Source organism: Macrotis lagotis, chromosome 3, assembly GCF_037893015.1.
Source record: "Macrotis lagotis isolate mMagLag1 chromosome 3, bilby.v1.9.chrom.fasta, whole genome shotgun sequence".
In the NCBI taxonomy this organism is placed as follows: Eukaryota; Metazoa; Chordata; class Mammalia; order Peramelemorphia; family Peramelidae; genus Macrotis; species Macrotis lagotis.
In genome coordinates this window covers 216689368-216707974 of record NC_133660.1, presented here as the reverse complement: position 1 = coordinate 216707974, position 18607 = coordinate 216689368, and the positions used below count along the sequence as shown (strand labels likewise).

Below are 18607 nucleotides of genomic sequence, written 5' to 3'. Positions count from 1 at the left end.
GCTAGTTCTCAAATTGCCCTCAACCAAATCTCCAACTTATTATTTACTCCCTCAAAAAAAATGTTCCTAATCTTAATTAAAAAGAAGAGTGTGAAACCATTTTCTTTCCAGTTCCCCAGCCTGGAACCTTCATGGTCATCTTTGACTCTGCTGCCCCTCACCTTCCAGTCAGTTACCAAGCCTAGGAATTTCACCTCCAAAATAGCTTTACCTACATTTTCACTGCCCCAATCTCTTTTCTCCTGAAGGTCAGCAATCATTTCCTAGCCAGTCACCTCCCACAGGCCTTCCAATCCTTCCCTTGCCCATTCCACAGTATAAATCAGTACTCTCATGGCACACAGAAGCTGCCTAATAAATGCTTGCTATTTTGACTTGGCAGAGTAAACATTAGAATTAGAATAAATAAATAAATTAGAATAATTTACAGACCTAATCATGTGAATGAGATATCCCTGCTCAGACATCTTCAGTTTTGCTGCATCTTCTAGAACATCAGAATCAAGTTTAAATAAAAATATGGACCACTGAACTCTACATAAGGATCCCTGAGGGCTGCATATCATTTAAATTATAATACTATTATAATTGACATCTCTGGTCTATAGGATATAATTCAGTCTCCTTAGACTGGCATTTAAGGTCCTTCACAAACTGTATTTAGCCTGACTTTCAAGCTTTAGTTCACATTCCTCTTTGCACATTCCTGGATCCCTAATTTTGGGGCATTCATACATCCTGTCTCCTAAGCTTTGAATTGCTTTCAATTCTCATTTAGGCCTATCAAAATTCTTTTCTTCTATCAAGTCCCAGTTAAAGTACTATCATTTCATGAAGATGCTGCTGATTTTTCCCAGTTCAAAGTCATCTGTATTATGGTGACTGTAGTTGGAGTTTTCTTTGCAAAGAAAGTAGAGTGATTTACTATTTCCTTAACCAGCTTATTACAGATGAGGAACTGAGGATTGAGTGACTTGACTAGTGGGTATTTGAGACCTAGGAAGATGACTTTTCCTTCCTAACTCCAGCTCTATCCACTGAACCACCTAGCTAACCCAAGTTACACGCTATGGCTGCACCCTTTTATCTCCTGACAACCTTTAAGAGTTTGGCCTTAATAAAGACAAAATGGAATTAGGCTCATGTGTTAGCCTCCAGAGTTTGGTCTTAAAAAAGAACAAACAGATTTAAGTAAAACCTAGTTGTCTAGGTTTTCAGTTATGCATATATGGGGCCTGGTTAGGAATAGGATCCAAAGTGAAATTCTGAAGAAGCATTTTTATAGGGGTGGCTAGGTTGTACAGTGGATAGAGCACTGGCCCTGGAGTCAGGAGTACCTGAGTTGAATTCTAGACTCAGACACTTAACAATTACCTAGCTGTTCGACCCTGGGCAAGTCACTTAACTCCATTTGCCTTGCAGAGAGAGAGAGAGAGAGAGAGAGAGAGAGAGAGAGAGAGAGAAGAATTTTTATAGAATTGAAACAAAGAGTAAGGCAGGATCAGAACTGATAATCCACCAGGGAAGTGTCCCACAACTCTGGATGTTATTTCATGTCACTTTTGTTAGGGGCAGAGAGGTGTTATCAGAAATCCCATTAGGTCAGGAGAAGTGTCACCTCCTGCTCAGGACTTTGGGGCCATATCAGTTATGCTAAAGACCTCCGCAAAGCATGGGAATCTTCCTCCCCTTCCAGGATGTCTGAACCATCCTGTGGCAGCAAACAAGATTCAGAAAAATAATCCTTTGTTTCTTAAAGGCAAAGTTAGCATTTTCCACAAAGAATTCTTTCTGCTAGAATTACGTGTCTCCTATCCCCTGTCCCTGTCCTCATTCCCATCCCCACCTCCTTAATGTGTTGGGTTCCCATTGAGGTAATTCCACAGACTGTTACTATTGGGGAATTCCTCAACCCTGAGGGCCTGGTATCCATCTTAGTCCCCTTGCCTGGAGACCAATAAATCAAGAAGCAAAGTGAGAAGAGAAGTTTAATTAACTTTCGCAGATGGGCAATTTCCTGGTGGAAATTATAAAGAATAAAAGGAATAAAGGGTTTTACCTAGACTTAGAGGGAAATTACTGATGGCAAAGGGAGATGAAGCTGCTCAAACACTCTTCTTATGTGAAAGGTGAAAGAGGAACAGGATATTAAATGATTTGGGAGAGAATATTTGAACCTTTAGAACATGTTAACTTTGGGGTCTCAGATTTGTTACACTGGAGATGTTTTCTTCTGTAGTTAATCCCATTAAAACATTCTGGTCTCTATTGAATCCAAGCATTACACCCAGCTGGGATTGATAGTGGAGGCCTTCATCCAAATAGAAATTAAGATGCTATAGTAAGAAAAGTAAATACAGATAGCTTCACATGGCCCACATAACTTCTTCTGGCCTTGATTCTATTATACAGTATTACTGATAGGGAAATTGAGTCTCTTCAAATTTAAATAGTTTCCTATGCTCATAGTTAATAAGTGTTAGACAAAATCAGCATCCTTGTCTCTCTTGGTTGGAAGTCTGTCTGCAGTTGCATTGCATTATATTTGAACTGAATTGATTATGCAAGTGTTCAGGTGCAATTCAGGTCAATCTTTTCCTTTTCAATTCAGGACCAATCTCATTTTCCATCTGTAGCATCTGTTGCTCCTGTTTATGATATATAGTTTGGTAGTATGATAGATAGATGGATAGATAGTTAGATAAGATGATAGATTAACTCATTCATGAGACTTTGCAATAATGAATTAGAGTCCGGGCATTGTACATTCTTTATTCACCTTCCCCCCCCCCCCCCCACTGCTGTGTATAGGATGAGCCATAATGACATCACATCTTAGAGACATCTTAGTCTAAGAATTGTTAAACAGACCACCTCCTTTCTTTAGGTCATGTACTCTTTTTGATAATCTGGTAAAACCTATGGACTCCTTCTTAGAATAATGTTCTCAAATGCATAATATAATGAAATGTAGATGTAATTTTTTTTCTCATTGAAGTTCTTAAAATGCTTTGAACCTCTTTGTGGATTGTGAATCTCAAATACCTTTGCCTTAGGGATGCTATCTGAGCTGCACAGTGGATAGAACACTGACATGGAGTTGGGAAGACTTAAGCCTGTGTGACCCTGGGCAAGTCACTCTCTGCCTCAGTTACTTCATAATTCATAACACTCCCTACTTCTCAAGGTGGTTAGGATAAATGATATAATAGCTACAAAGCTCTTTGGAAATTTTCAAGGACTACATAGTTCTTTAGTGAATTAGTGAATATACTGTGGAATCTTTGTGAATTCAAATCTGATTTAGAACATAGGATATTACATCAGAAATGAAAGGGACTTTAGAATATAAAATATGAGCAGTTAGAGGGGTTGAAATTTAAGTTCCTTTAGGAGATATTGTTTTGATCTATTTGTATTCCCATATAGCAGATAATAAGTACTTAAGAAATGTATTGATTAATTGATTGATTGATGGGATCATAGGATTTGGACTTTAGAAATCACTTAAGGGAAATCTAGGTGGCACAGTGGATAGAGCAATGGCCCTGGAGTCAGGAGTATCTGAGTTCAAATCCGGCCTCAGACACTTTAATAATTGCCTAGCTGTGTGGCCTTGGGCAAATCACTTAACCCCATTGCCTTAAAAAAATGAGGTTTTAAGGGGCAGCTATGTAGCACAGTGAATAGAGCACTGGCCCTTGGAGTCAGGAGGACCTGAGTTCAAATCCAGCTTCAGACACTTAATAATCACCTACCCATGTGGCCTTGGGCAAGCCACTTAACCCCATTTGCCTTGGAAAAAAAACTAAAAAAAAGTAATCCAATCCCTTCATGTTACTGAAGATGAAACAAAACCAGGGAGATATTGGGAGATGGCCTTCCTTAAAGCTAGCGTCTTAGTAGAAGAGCTAGCATTAGAAATCCAGTGGCCTCAACTCCCACTCTTTCCCATCCCATCTCCTAGTTTTCCACTCCACTCCCAACTAAACAAAGGAACATATTTCATGTTGCTCCACCTTCTCAGCAGAATCCAACATCCCAACACTTGGTTGTCTTCCTTTGTTCTCCTGCCTTTTCTGCAGAATTGGCAGAGGTCTCTAGGAGGGGATTTAGCATTGGGAAAGGTCACACTGAGAGACCTGAAGCCCTGCCTGCAATAGCACAAAACCTCATGGAAGCCAAAAGGCAAACCCTAGGAGGGAAAGACCTTGCTAAGTGGCTCTCTCCTTTGATCCCACTTCCTTGCTGAGAGAGGCTGATTGGTTTCCTCTGGACCAGGCTGGACTGGGCTTCTCTAAGAATGTGATGGAATTATTCAGATGGCTGCTTTGGGCTTTCTGAGCAATCTCTATTGACAGCATTCCTCCAACTCACCAGTTAAATAACCCTGCCTAGAGAGCTAAAGAGAGGGAGGGAGAGGGGGAGAAAGGAAGAATGAAGGAAGGAAGGAAGAAGGATCACCTTGAAAAAATTTGGGTTGATAAAACCATGCTAGCTCCAGATAGTCTGAAGAGCATTTGGGAGAATAGAACTATGGTGTCTTGTCATTCTGAGCATATCTTCCTGTTAACACTCTCATAGATTAAGTTAGATATGACCAAGAGAATTTGATTTAAAGGAGGGAAAAAAGAAATATGATACTGTTGGAAGAAGTTGCTTCATTCATTCTGAGAGCCAACATTGCAATGATGTTAATTCACTCCTTCAACAAATATATTATTTCCCAGCCACTTGCTCTGTGGATTCCATGGTATTCAGAACCAAACAAACCCTCCTACATTTTGACTGGCCTTATTTTTAGTTATATAGTTTTCATCAGGTGGTTGGGGCAGTGGATCAAGGGTCAGGCCTGTAGTTAGGAAGATCTGAGTTCAAATCCAGTTTTAGAAATTTACTAGCTGTGTAACCCCAGGAAAGTCACTTCACCTTGTTTTCCTCAGTTTCCTCAGCTATAAAATGATCTGGAGAAGGACATGGCAGAACACTCCAGTATCTTTGCCAAGAAAACCTCAAATAGGGATCATGAAGAGTAAGTTGAACATAATTGAAAAATAACTGAACCAACAAACATCAAGGTGTGTGAGGACTAATGAAATAATTGTAAAGTACTTAGCACAGTGCCTCCCACATCGTAAGTATTATCTAAATGTCAGCTATTAGTATCATCTTTATTTAAAAGGATCCATCCCAATCCAGGTCAGCACTTCCTTTTCTAGATGATGTCAAAACTTTTCCTGAAATATAGCATCCATAGTGCTAGTCTGCCCTGGTCAGACCATATTTGCAGTATTATGTTCATTCAGGGTACACTACTTTCAGAGAGATGTTTCTGGAAACTATCCAGAAGAGGAAAATCAAATTGGTGAGAAAGATCATGGATGAAATAAGAATGTTTAGCAGAGGAAAAATACAGTGTCAGGGACATGATTGATGACATGAGTATTAGAAGGATTATACTATCCAGCACAAGGCTCCAGAACAGAACTAGAAGCAGTGAAATTTCAGAGAGACATGTCAGGAAAGCTTCTTAATGATTAGAATTTTCCAGAAATGAAGTGGGAGTTAGTTATTTTGCCAACATTCTTCAAGCAAAAATTGGATAATCCCTTGTCAGTGCTAAACTTTAGGGATAGGCCAGATCACAGCAGAGGTACTTAATATTTTTTAGTATCATGAATTCCTTTGACAGTTTGGTGAGGTCTAGAAACCTCTTTTGAGAATAATTTTTTAAATTTACTTTTATTAAAGATATGATTTGAGTTTTACAATTTTGAGAATAATTTTTTAAAGGCATAAAATAAAATACATAGTGTTACAAAGGAAATCAGTTATATTGAGAAAAAATATTTCACCCTTTCATGTTCATATTGTTGTTTAATTGTTTCATTCATGTCTAACTCTTCATGACCCATTTGGGCTTTTCTTGGCAAAAATACTGGATTAGTTTGTCAGTTTTCTTTTCTAGCTCATTTTACAGATGAGGACATTGAGTCAGATGGGGTTAAGTGACTTGCCCAGGATCATAGAGTTAATCAGTATCTGAACTCAGATTTGAACTCTTCTTCACTCTAGATCTGCCACCCTGTCCACTGTGCTACCTAGCTTCCCTAAATAACAGAGCAGTCCACAAAAAAATGTGTTTATTTTACTGGACAGCAAACTTCCTGATACAAGTAGTTCAGGCTTAGGATCAGTGCTCTTGCCACTGCCATTGTGATTCAGTGAGTTCCATTTTTTCCCTATCAATTTGTCAAAGAATTATGGCTTCAGTGAGGTGTACTGATGTAAATGGACTAAGAACCTTGGGCAAGTTACAAACTTCCCCTTGTAAGGTTTCAGTTTCTTCATAATACAAAGACAATGAAATGACCAGTGATGACTTGAGAGAATTGATGGTGAAGTATACCTCCCATTTCTCACCTGGGAGGTAGTAGACTGTGGGTTCATAGTGATGACCACAGTATTGTAAGGTGAAACAGTATTGAAAGTCTTCAAAATTCTGATCAATGTAAGTCTTTTTTTTAAGTTTTTTTCAAGGCAATGGGATTAAGTGACTTGTCCAAGGTCACACAGCTAGATAATTATTAAGTGTCTAAGGTCATATTTTAACTCAGGTCCTCCTGACTCCAGGGCCGGTGCTCTATCCACTGCACCACCTAGCTGCCCCTGATCAATGAAACTTTAATTATGATTTTATAGGTCTGAAGCTAAAGTATGTTTTCTACCTCTTGGCAGAGAGGTGGTAGCCTGTAAGTGTGGAATGGGGCATACCCTTTCAGTTATGACCAATGTGTTGATGGGTTTTGCTTAGTTGTACTTAATTGTTACAGTGGAGGGTTTCTTTGGAGATGGGAGAAGTTCATTTGAAAATGATGACATAAAAAGAAAAAAGAAAATTGTATCAATAAAATATATTTTAAAAAACAAAATGAGGTGGCTACGTGGTGCAGTGGATAGAGCACCGGCCCTGGACTCAGGAGTACCTGAGTTCAAATCCGGACTCAGACACTTAATAATTACCTAACTGTGTGTGTGGTCTTGGGCAAGCCCCTTAACCCCATTGCCTTGCAAAAAACTAAAATCAAATTAAAATAAAATAAAAATAAAATTGAAGGAATTAGCCTAGATCTTTAAAGTTTCCTTCTAGTTCTAAATGCTAAATGATTCTTTTTAACACTGAAAATTTGGTATATGTGCTAGCTAGAGCAAGTCATTGAAAAAAAATGTTGAAATGACCATCACCAAGAAGAAATTCCTTGGGAATCTCACTAGAGAATTATCTTCAGTTGGATAATATACTTACTGTAACAGAGAAGTACTTAACAGATTTCCAAGAAGTCAAAGTAGCCAACTTTTTGACTAGCAAAAGCAAAATCTGGCAGCTTAGAACACTGAGTGGAATATAATATGAGAAAATTTAAGAGGAATACATGTAAAATTATATATTTGGGTTCAAAAAATCATTTTTATAGGTACAGGATACAAAGTGTAAGGGTAGTATGACTTGACAACCTTCCTTCAAAGGTTCCTAATTCTCAGTCTAATGTATTGAACCTTGTCTAAGCTACCCTTTCTCCTTAAAGAGAAGAGGGTTCTTTGGGAGTGGGAGTTCATTTGAAAATGACATAAAAAGAAAAAAGAAAATTGTATCAATAAAACATTTAAAAAAATAAAATTGAAGTAATTATCCTAGATCTCTAAAGTTTCCTTCTAGTTCTAAATGCTAAATGATTCTTTTTATCATTGAAAATTTGGTATATGTGCTAGGTATTTGGTATAGTACTAGTCTGCCCTGGTATATGTGCTGAGACCCCAAAAGCGCAAGGATGATAGAAAGAACTAACAGACTTGGACTCAGGAAATGAGTTTCATTCTGGGACATGCTGATCTTGTAGGAATCACTTCAAATTTTTTTAAATTAAATGTTATTTTTTCCCCAACTGACAAAAACCACTTTTCCCTCCTACTTACTCCACCCTTGAAAAATTTTTAAAAAATCCTTACAAACTAATATTAAACTAAATAAATTTCCACCTTGGTCACATTCAAAAAAAATCTGTTTGATTTTTTATTCCTCTTAGAATTACTATGAGGAAAAGTGCTTTATAAACTTTAATGTGCTATATAAATGTGAGTATATGTTATTATTGTTATTAGACTTCATTTTCTAATCTGTCAAATAAGTATGATACCAACAGAAATTTACATGGATATAACACATTAATGGGCAGAAGGGGGTACAGGGGATAGAGGGTTGGGTCTGAAGTCAGGAAAACTCATCTTCCTGATTCAAATCTGGCTTCACTCTTACTATGTGACTTTGGCTAAGTCTCTTAACCTTGTTTGCCTCAGTTTCTTCATCTGTCAAATAAGCTAGAGAAGGAAATGACAAACCACTCCAGTATCTTTGCCTAGAAGACACCAAATGGAATCAAGAAAAGTTGGAGAGGACTGAAAATGACTGAAAAAAGCACTTTAAAAAAAATATATCTTCAGGGGTGGCTAGGTGGCATAGTGGATAAAGCACCAGCCCTGGAGACAGGAGTACCTGGTTTCAAATCCGGTCTCAGACACTTAATAATTACCTGGCTGTGTGGCCTTGGGCAAGCCACTTAACCCCGTTTGCCTTGCAAACAAAAAAAACTAACTAAAAAAAAACTTAAAAAAAATTATATCTTAAAAAAATTATATCTTTGTGAAGTAGAACCAGGAGGGTGGTATGATATTATTGCCCCCGTTTTACAAATGAGGAAATTGAAATTCAAAGAAGTTGAATAAACTCATTTATAGTCACAAACTGGTCAGTGTCAGAGCTTAGATAGTAATCCTTGAAATGCCTCCTTCATGGAATTGTTTAAAGATTAAATGATCTAATGGATGTGAAAATACTTGGGAAACATAGTCAATGAAAGACTTAATTTTCATTTCTCCTCCTCTCCTCCTCCTCCTCCTCCCCCCCCCCCCTCTCTTTCTATTTGCAAAAATTATGTCAAATGCTAAGTGTTCATTTCAAAGGCATCTGTGTTTGGATCCAAGAGGAAGGCAGGCCTTTTAAAGAAGATAAATGGGACTCCTCTTAAATGAGCATTGGAAATCTATCCCAGAGAATTTACTGACTTTCAGATTGAACTACTGGGGAAAAAAAACACAAAAGGAGGCTTGTTAATTTATACTGAGCAGGGCCATTCATGTTTCTGAGTGGACCTTTTGTAGGAACTATTTACAAATACCTGATATGAGTTTGCAATTAAATACCTTTCTCCTGCCAAGCCCCAAGGCTGCCCAATAAATACATAGCACATATCTTGGGAAAGGGTCATACTATCTGTTGATTTGTCCCTGGGAGACCCAATCAACTCTAAGAAGAACAGATTATTAAATGGCTATAATGGGCTGTAACTCTTATTGAAAGGAAGTTGTTTTGAATTCCTTGTCTCTTACTGAGCACAGAAGATCCCCTTGAGACTGGAGCTCCTCCCCAAACTGGCAAAGCCACTGACATTTGAGGTCCATGTTAAAGATGATGATAAGGCAGCATGGTTTAGTGGAAGAGCCCTATCTCAGGAATCAGAGTACCTGGATTCAAATCCCACATCTATTAACTATATCACCTCAGATTAAATAATCTCTAAAGTCCCTTGCAGTTTTAAAATTATGATCCTATAACAGGATCTCAAACTTCAGTTGTTTAGTTTATAAATCACTTTCCCTGCACCAGCCTTAGGTTATAGATACTGAAAATTTGATTGTTCCCATTTTATAGATGAGAAAATAGGGTCTAAAGAGATTATTAAGTGAATTGACTCAGGTTAGTAACCCAAGACTTGATAAATCCCCCTTAAATTGACAGAAAGTCTTTGACCAGTTATACTTAGTCACTGGGCTATAATGATTTAAAACTCTCGCTCTTTCTCTCTTTCTCTCTCTCTCTCTCTCTGTTTCTCTCTGTCTCTCTCACACACACACACGCACGCACGCGCGCGTGCGCGCAGACAAATGCTCAAACACCCTCTCTCAATTGTCCTTTCCATCTTCGATGACAATATTTTTACCCTTTAGTGCACTTTAAATGGAGATAACCATGAAACCAAAAGCCTTTAAAACCAAATTTAGTAATTACTCATAAACTGACATGGATATAGTAATTTTTAGCTTAAACAGCACCTTTATCTCATTTAATTCTCAAAACGATGTTGTGTGGTAACCAATTACAACTCTTATTGAGGCATATTCTACAGTTGAAGAATCTGAGGTTGTAAGAAATAAAGTGATTTCCCTAAAAGGGTCACAAAGATAGTGGTTGATCAGGAAATCAAATCCATATTTTCTGATTCTAGCATTTTTTAAATTACAGTTCTCCTTTGAGGGTCTAAATTTTCTTACTTGCAGAATGGGGGGAGGGCAAGTAAATGAGTTTAGTTTTTGAACCAATTTTTAAAATTTAGGAAACTTTATTTTTTGAGTTTTCAAGGGGAAAAATGTAGTGTATAAGGACACCTTATATTCAATAAACAATAGAAATCCCCTTATGAAACTTTTTGGGAACAGGATGACATAGTCACTATAACTCTAAAACACTACTTCTCTGAATATCAGTTTTCTCACATGTTAAATGGGGATGGCACTGGAAGAGATCTTAGAAAATAGAATGGAAGGGCTTAAGAGATAAATAATTTCATTTAACATTTCTCAAACTGTGTTCAGTAGAACCCTCTGAGCTATTTCTTGAAATGCTCCAAAGTGTTGTGCAAAGGGGGAAAAAAAGGTGTTTGCAATATGCATAAAATCATGCAATTAGGCTGGAAGGGGGTCTTATAAGTTATCCAGTGCAATGCCCTCATTTGATAGATGAAGAAATGGGGGCCTAGCATAGTTAAGGGATTTGTTGTTTGAAATCAGATCCTGTGAATCCAAATCTAATGGACTTCCTCTTGTACTGTGCTCTTTGTCTAGTAGTATTAGATTTTGAACAAAATTGATCTGAATCAATGGTTTGCTTGTTTCGTGTGTGTGTGTGTGTGTGTGTGTGTGTGTGTGTGTGTGGTTTTTTTAAAAAAAATATTATATCCAACCACTGGTAACTTTGAAATATGATATGATAGGTATTAGGCAGTTTTAAATAAATCATTTTTAAAATGTTTACCACAAACTTGGTTTGAAATTAAATATTCCATCATTGCAAAAATACGAAAATAATTTAGTCCATCACTGTCCCATTTTACAGATAAAGAGACCTTCCATAAAAGGTGAAATCAAGTTCATATGTGTGCGAACCAATAGCAGAGTTGAGAAATTGTTTGAGAAATTCATGTCAGTGTATAAAAGTCAGTTGATTGGAACACTCTTGCAGTGAGCCCACCTTATGCAAAGGCTACATGTTGACATCTGTTGCCTTTTGATGAATTCTAAACTGAATACATTAGAGAAATATGTCCCATTTTGCCAAGTTACTTTAACATTGTTTTACATTTTCTTTTGAAGAGACATTTGTCCCCTGAAGAGTTCCAGGAAGTCTTTGGGATGACCATGGAAGAATTTGATCGCCTGGCTCTTTGGAAAAGGAATGAATTAAAGAAGAAGGCATTGCTTTTCTAACCTCACCCAGAGGAAAAAAATGTGCTTGTTCAGCAAAAAACAAAACAAAACAAAACACAACCTAAAGTAGTGTTTCAGAACAATCGTACACACTTGCTGCTGCACCATTCTCCTACTTTCTTGTGTTCCTGTTGGGGGAGTGATCAAAGGAAGACCTTAGCTCATAGGATGTTGAAACAGAGACCATTCAGGAATCTGGGTCTGATGGTGGGGGATTAGCCATTGACACTTCACCCTAGCTGGTTGAAGATAAAAAAAAGAAAGAGAAAATAGCCTTAAGTCATCTGTTCTTCTGTATAACTTAACATGAAGGGTATCTTTAAGGGGGAGGGAGAGGTTAAGGAAGGGTGAAACATAGCTGTGGTGAGAGAAGTGATAGCTCATTTGTTGGCTTTTAAGAAAGTGTTAAAATGGCAGAAGCAATGAGGAAGCCTTGAATGCCAACTTAGATAAGGGAAGGACAAACTTTCCAACATCAAAGGAAATTGCATTTTGAGTTAAGAATATAGGTTGAAAAGAGAGACAGGATAGTGAAGAGTTTCTTTTTAGGGGAAAAAAATAAATGTCCCCTAAAATTGACCAGAAATATTTGGAGGTATTGAGCTATGGCTATGATGGTTTGAAAGTGTCACACACACACACACACACACACACACACATATGCACCTCTCAATGTTATCTTTAATTATATGAGAGCTTTTATTTTATTAAAAAAGTCTATTGACACATGACAGTTATAGCATACTAAACAATAAAATGACCTATATAAAAAGCTTAATTTTAATGTCCCATTCAACCAAAATCCTGAAGCCTTATACCTACTGGGTTCATAGCTGCGTAGTTTCTGTCATTGCAGTGTTGCTAACCTATACCTATACATATATATATATATATATACATATATATATATTATATATAATTTTTCTACACTTCTCTCAAGTGATGTGAATGGCATCTCCCTAAAAAATAATACTATTTGTACATATGTGTTATAAGGGCACCACTCTTTCCTCTCCTTCTTTGACTTCATCTTGTGAGCCTTATAAAGATAACTTAGTTGTCTGACAGCAAAAGCTTGAGACTGCAGGAGCTCAGCAAATAAATAATAAATAGACTAGAAAGCCTAGCTCTCCCTGTGGATAAATTGAAGGAGGAAAAATAAAACCAGGCCAAATACCTGCATGTTCCCGAACAAACTGAATGCCTGCATAATCACAGTGTACAGTGGGGAGACAGGATGCTTTGCTTTGGCAAGGCAAAGCTACTGAAATGCTTCATAGGTGTTGGACGCAAGCATTAGGTTCCTGATGCAATGAAGACTATAAAATTGCTAATGCCATATGGGAAGAAGTCTAGGGTGGTGAGAGGGTTGGAAATACAGCAAATTGATAGTTTTATGTAATTCTAAAAACGTGTTACCCAAAGTATATTTTCCAGTTCTCTGTTGTGGTCTGCATTTTCTGGAATGTCTGTGTTCCTAGTCTACATTCACTCTTATATCTTTTTGGCAGTTCCTTAAATTAACTGCTCACAATGTGCACTGCTTCAAACTAATTCAACATGTCCAGGGATGGAGGGAGGCCTTGTAGTGTTCAACTTTATGTCTTTGAATTAGCTGGTGAGAACAGAGTGGTCAAAAGGGAGCTATTTTCTCCTCAGCTCAAAGCTCTGTCTGATCCTACAGACACCTGGGAAAATAAAGTCATTTTTGCTCAATAAAGTAAAAAATGTGATATAAATGTGTATAATTCCAAATGATATGAGTCTGCTTCATTGGATGTCCCCTCTGCTCTGGAAAAGAATGGGAATCCAGCTTTCCCACTGAGAAAAGAGACAAACTAGTCTTAGCCAACTCAGTTTAACCATATCCAGTAACCATATATCTAACAAGCAAATAGTCAGGGCCTATTAGGTACCAGGTCCTGAGCTTACAAGCTAGTCAGAAAATCAAGTTAACAGATTCTGCCTTTCATGCTGCCCTAGATGATGGTCTCCCAGGTTTTGCCAATCTCATTGAGCATTTATGTTATCTGTGCTTCTTCCAGACCTATACTATTTATAGATGAGAGCGACATGATGGATAAATAAATGGGATTGCAAATTGGCCAGCTATGTGGTAGACTTGAGCAAGTCGTTGAGACCTCACTTTCTCTGTCTGTAAAATGAGAGAGTTGGGGAAATTAATCCTTAAAGTCCCCTCCAGATCCAACATTTTATGTCTTAAGGTCCTTACCAGCTCTAATAGTCTATGTTTTTAGGCCCCTCCCAACTCTAAAACCTTTAAAATTCAAGTTCCATTCCAATTTTGACAATCTGTATTCTAAGCTCTCCAACTCTAACTTTCTATATTTTAATAGTTCTGATTTTAACATTCTATGCCCTAAAACCCATTCAGTTCTAATAGTCTAGATTCCAAGAATTTTTCCAGCTCTAATGTTCTATAATTCTGTCCTAAATCTTAGAACTTCTAATGATCTTATTTCCATTGAATTGAAAACAAAACAAAAGAGACATTTCAAGCAGGTATCCTTGTTCACAACTCTGTGAAATACTTTCTTATGCTGATGAGAAAGTCTTAATTGAATTTTCTGGCCTGCCCCTTCATAATCTTCTCAGATGTCCTGATGCTCCAGTGCATATGAAACAAGAACTATCCTTTCTCCTGTTCCCATAATGATACTTTTATTAAGGTGGCTTATGGAGATGGCCTAGAGCTTATTCTGAGTCTTTTGACTCCAAATTAGGTGTTTTTTCCATTAGGCCAAACTCAGAGCTCTTCATGAGCTTCATGAACCAATTATTTATTAAATTACTATCTGCAAGGCAGCATGGTATAGGCTGATCAGGATGCTAGGAAGAACATTCAAGTCCCAACTCAGACATATACTGTCTTTGTGAACATGGACAAATCACTTAACTGCTCAATATTCTTGGCAACTCTTTTTCTCTCATTTTTTGTTGTTTCAAAATTAATTTTTATTTTCAAAAATCTTTCTCTCCCTCCCATTTCCCTTTCCCAACCCCTCACTGAATAAACAAGAAAAACAAAATCCCTATTAGAAACATAATAGTCAGGCAAAATAAATTCTCACATTAATTATGATATACATATGTGTGTGTGTGTGTGTGTGTCTGTCTGTCTCAGTCTATACTCTTAATCCATCATCTCCCTTCCAAGAGGTAAGAAGCCTATATTATCAAGGCATTGTGGTGGGTCACTGAGTTGAACAGAGTTCTCAAATCTTTTCGAGTTGTTTGCCCTTACAGTATCATTCCTATATAAATTGTTCTTCTTGCCTCACTCTGCATCAGTTCATATAAGACTTCCCTGGTTCTCATGAACTGCCCCCTTCATCATTTCTTACTGTATAATAGTACTGTTAGGCTACTCTTTAAAGATTTAAGTTCTATAGAAGATGCCTGCCTGCACAGTTCAGTTCTTTACCCAGTTCCAGTTCCCTTTTTATGTACCAAAATGATGGAAATTCAAAGACCAAAAGAAAACAGTGCCTGTCATCACCAAGCCTACATTCTTTCAGAGGGAAGCCACACCATTAAATAAATACATTGTACACAAAAACATTTTGAGGAGAGGGAAGATTAAGAAAGTGGAAGAATTTGAGCTGTCCTAGAGGGAACTAGAAATGACAAGAAGTAGAAATGAGGAAAGCATGTTTTTCTGGCATAAAGTACAGTCTGAAGAGGCAAGGATGTGGGGAGATGAAGCTAGTGTGCAGAATGTAGGAAAGAGCATGTAAACCAACAAACTGGTTCACTTACAAGGGCTTCTCAGAGTATCATGGCTCTCATCAGATTCTAACCCGAATTTCAACAGTTAATCCTAAAGCATATTAATCAGTAGGAAATTCTGACATAGGACAATCAATTCATTTTTTGAAGCACTAATTACTGCTTGGAGGTACGGGTAGAGAGAGCTATACAGAGCCAGTCAAGAGCCCAGCCCTGCCCTCAAAGATCTTAGAAATGAGACATGAGAATTCTCCCCTCATCCAAGACTGTACACATGCAAACAAAACCACCACATCCAGGCAAAACAGAAAACTCTGGATAAGATCAGGCTTGAATTATATGGTCTCTAAGGTCATTTTCATCTCTACAATTAAATGGTTCCATTTTCAGCTCTGTAATCTGCTCTTGACACAAGCTAGTTTGCTGAACTGTAGGTTATTAGAGCTAAAAGTTGCCTGTAAATATAAAATGCCAGAGCTGGAAGGAAACTTAAAAGTTATCTAATCCAGTCTTTTCATTTTGCAATTTGGGGAAATTAAGGTCCAGAAGAGTCAGATGTGAATTATGACTCAGATGCAACTTTTATGATTCTTTTTAAAAATTAATTTATTTTCATCCATATGCACATGTATATCTTTGAGTTACAAAATTTCCTTCCACATTCCCTTCCCACCTCTCACCCTTCTCCCCTCAGTGGTGAACAGTCAGGTTAGCATTGTACATATATAACTTTGTTAAACGTGTTTACAAATTAGTCATTTTGGGTATGAGGAATGAGGATTAAGGAAAAGAGATACATAAGAGATCATTTTTATAATGTGTTCACCAGATTCTGAAGGCTTGGGTTTTTATGTTTTGTTTTGTATTTCTTCCTCTGAATGGGAATAACATTGTCCATAGCCAGTCTAATACATTTGTCCTAGCTCTGAACTGCTGAGAGAAGCTGCTTGCATCTAGGTTGTTAATGTGTACATTGTTCTCTTGGTTCTGCTCCCTATTTTTAAGATTCTTGAGGTTAGGGTTGGCTCATGACTTGCTCTATCGTTATCCCAACTCCAGCCCCAGTAGTAAGTACAACCTGGGTTCTGCCCACCTGTCACCCTAATGTCCTTGGGCAAGTGATATCACCTCTTGTTTCCTCATTTGTAAACTGGGGGGGGGTCTCTTCTAATTCTAGACCTTTGATCTTGTGACCATAAAGTTAGTAGCAGAAGTTGAACTAAAACCCACTTTTTTGATTTTTAGTCTAATTTTTCCTTCTGTTATCCGCTATTATCAGGACTAGTCTTGGGAAAAGTGTTAAAATCAACTTGGTCTTCAGAGCTACCAACCACCCATATCTGGTCTCATTTTTCTTTTTTTCCATAGTACCTGTCTGAACCTCCCATGGTCCTCCTGTTTCCTCTGAAAAAAAAACCCTCTACTTTTAACCAAAAAGCAAATCTGTGCCATTTTAAAGTTTTAAGTTTAAATTGCTGACTTCCCTTCCCTCACACACCTCGACAATTTGTATTTTAAGCCTTGGTTCTCATTGTGAAATGAAAGACTGAGGGTGTTATCTCATTCAGGAAGAAAAGGAGGGGAGCTGTGGGGCCAGGAAGGAAGCAATTGCTCCCAGTCACACTAATGAGGTCATCTGTCTTTCTCTTACTCGGAAGCAATCTGAAATAGGAGATAAAAGCGAGAGAGAATGAGAACATCAAGCTGGCATCTTACCTAGTCCATTCTCCTATTCAGGTAGACATTGAATTAGATAACTTCAATTCTGAGATTCAATGGTCCTCCCAGGGACAGCAAGAGAACCTAATGGCCCCTCTTGGCAACAGAGCAGTGACTTTCTAGAAAGTTTTGGTATATTATGGGGACAATTTTTCTCTTTGCGTGCGTGCGTGTGTGTGTGTGTGTGTGTATGTGTATACTTGTGTGTGTAGGTATTTGTGGGATCTGTACAGTTCATACTATGCTTTGGGTTGCCCACAGAAGGGTCATGATGACTGTTAACATCTTCTGATGGGTCTCCTGGGAAGTGGGCTGAGATTTTAACAGAGGCACCTTTCCAAGCATCTGTCAAGTGACTGACTACCTGCCTTTCCCTAGATAGGTCCATTTCTACTTATCCTGATCTTTTAGGGCTGTGTATACATTCATATTGAGTTACCCAACATGTAGGCCATTTTAAAGTCAAGGATACTAGCTATTCTGGCATATAACTCTGAAGCAATCACCCATTTCTTTAAAAAACTTCATTGCCCACTTAATAAAATCAATATTTTTTTCACTGCAATTGGTGGGTTTTTGTGATTTGGTCACAAGTAATCTTTTCTTATATTCTTTTTTTTTTAAATAATAACCAGTGGTGACATGACAATATTCATTTAATTCTCACAACAATCCAATGCTATCATTACCCCCCATATCATGTACAAGGAAAATGAGACACATAGAAGTTAAATAACTTGTCCAGGATCTCACAACTAGTAAAGGTCACATTTGAACTTAGTCTTACTTACTCCAAGCCCAGTTCGAGACTATTCATTCTTCCTTAAGATGTCTCATAATTTCCTTCTCTCATCCTTTTTTTCATGTCATCCTCTATATATGAAGAGCAGAATGGCATAATTGATCAGGTTCCAGATTTGGTTAAGAGGAACTGAAATTAAACTTCATTTCCAGCTTGAATTAACAGTGCAATGCTGAATAAATCCCTTAGTCTCTCTCAGTGCATGTCCTCATCAGCAAAATAAGAATGATAATAACAAAGGTAATCTTCAGAAACATCTGGGTGATGCAGAGTAGAGGACACTGGACTTGGAAGCAGGAAGACAAGTTCAAATCCAGCCTCAGACATTTATAAGTTGTGTGAACCCATTTAACCTCTGCTAGTCTAGTTTCCTCAACTGTAAAATGGGAATAGTAATACCTTATATGGTTGTTGTAAGGATAAAATAACATAATTAATATTTATAAAGTATTTAGAAAATCTTAAAGCTGTATTTGAATTGTTAACTATTATTACTTACCTCAGAGATTCAAATGAGAAAATCTGAGATCTTTTACAAACTTTATAGTCTATAGAAATGGCAATGGTTATTATTATTATTATTATTATTATTATTATTATTTTCATTGGCTGAAATCTCCTATTGGTTCACTGCCTAATTTCTTTTTTTTATAGATTTTTGCAAGGCAAATGGGGTTAAAGTGGCTTGCCCAAGGCCTGACTCCAGGGCCGGTGCTTTATCCACTGTGCCACCTAGCC

General features: G+C 37.5%; 1 protein-coding gene across 1 annotated transcript in view; it reads left to right on the top strand.

The window, feature by feature from the left end:
- Positions 1-18307, top strand: part of ABLIM2 (actin binding LIM protein family member 2) — a 235014-nt gene extending 216707 nt beyond the window's left edge. The window contains exon 21 of the mRNA XM_074229842.1: positions 11485-18307. Coding sequence (XP_074085943.1) covers positions 11485-11598 — 114 coding nt within the window. The 3' untranslated portion in view covers positions 11599-18307. The remainder of the gene's footprint in view (positions 1-11484) is intronic.
- The last annotated feature ends 300 nt before the right edge of the window (positions 18308-18607 follow it).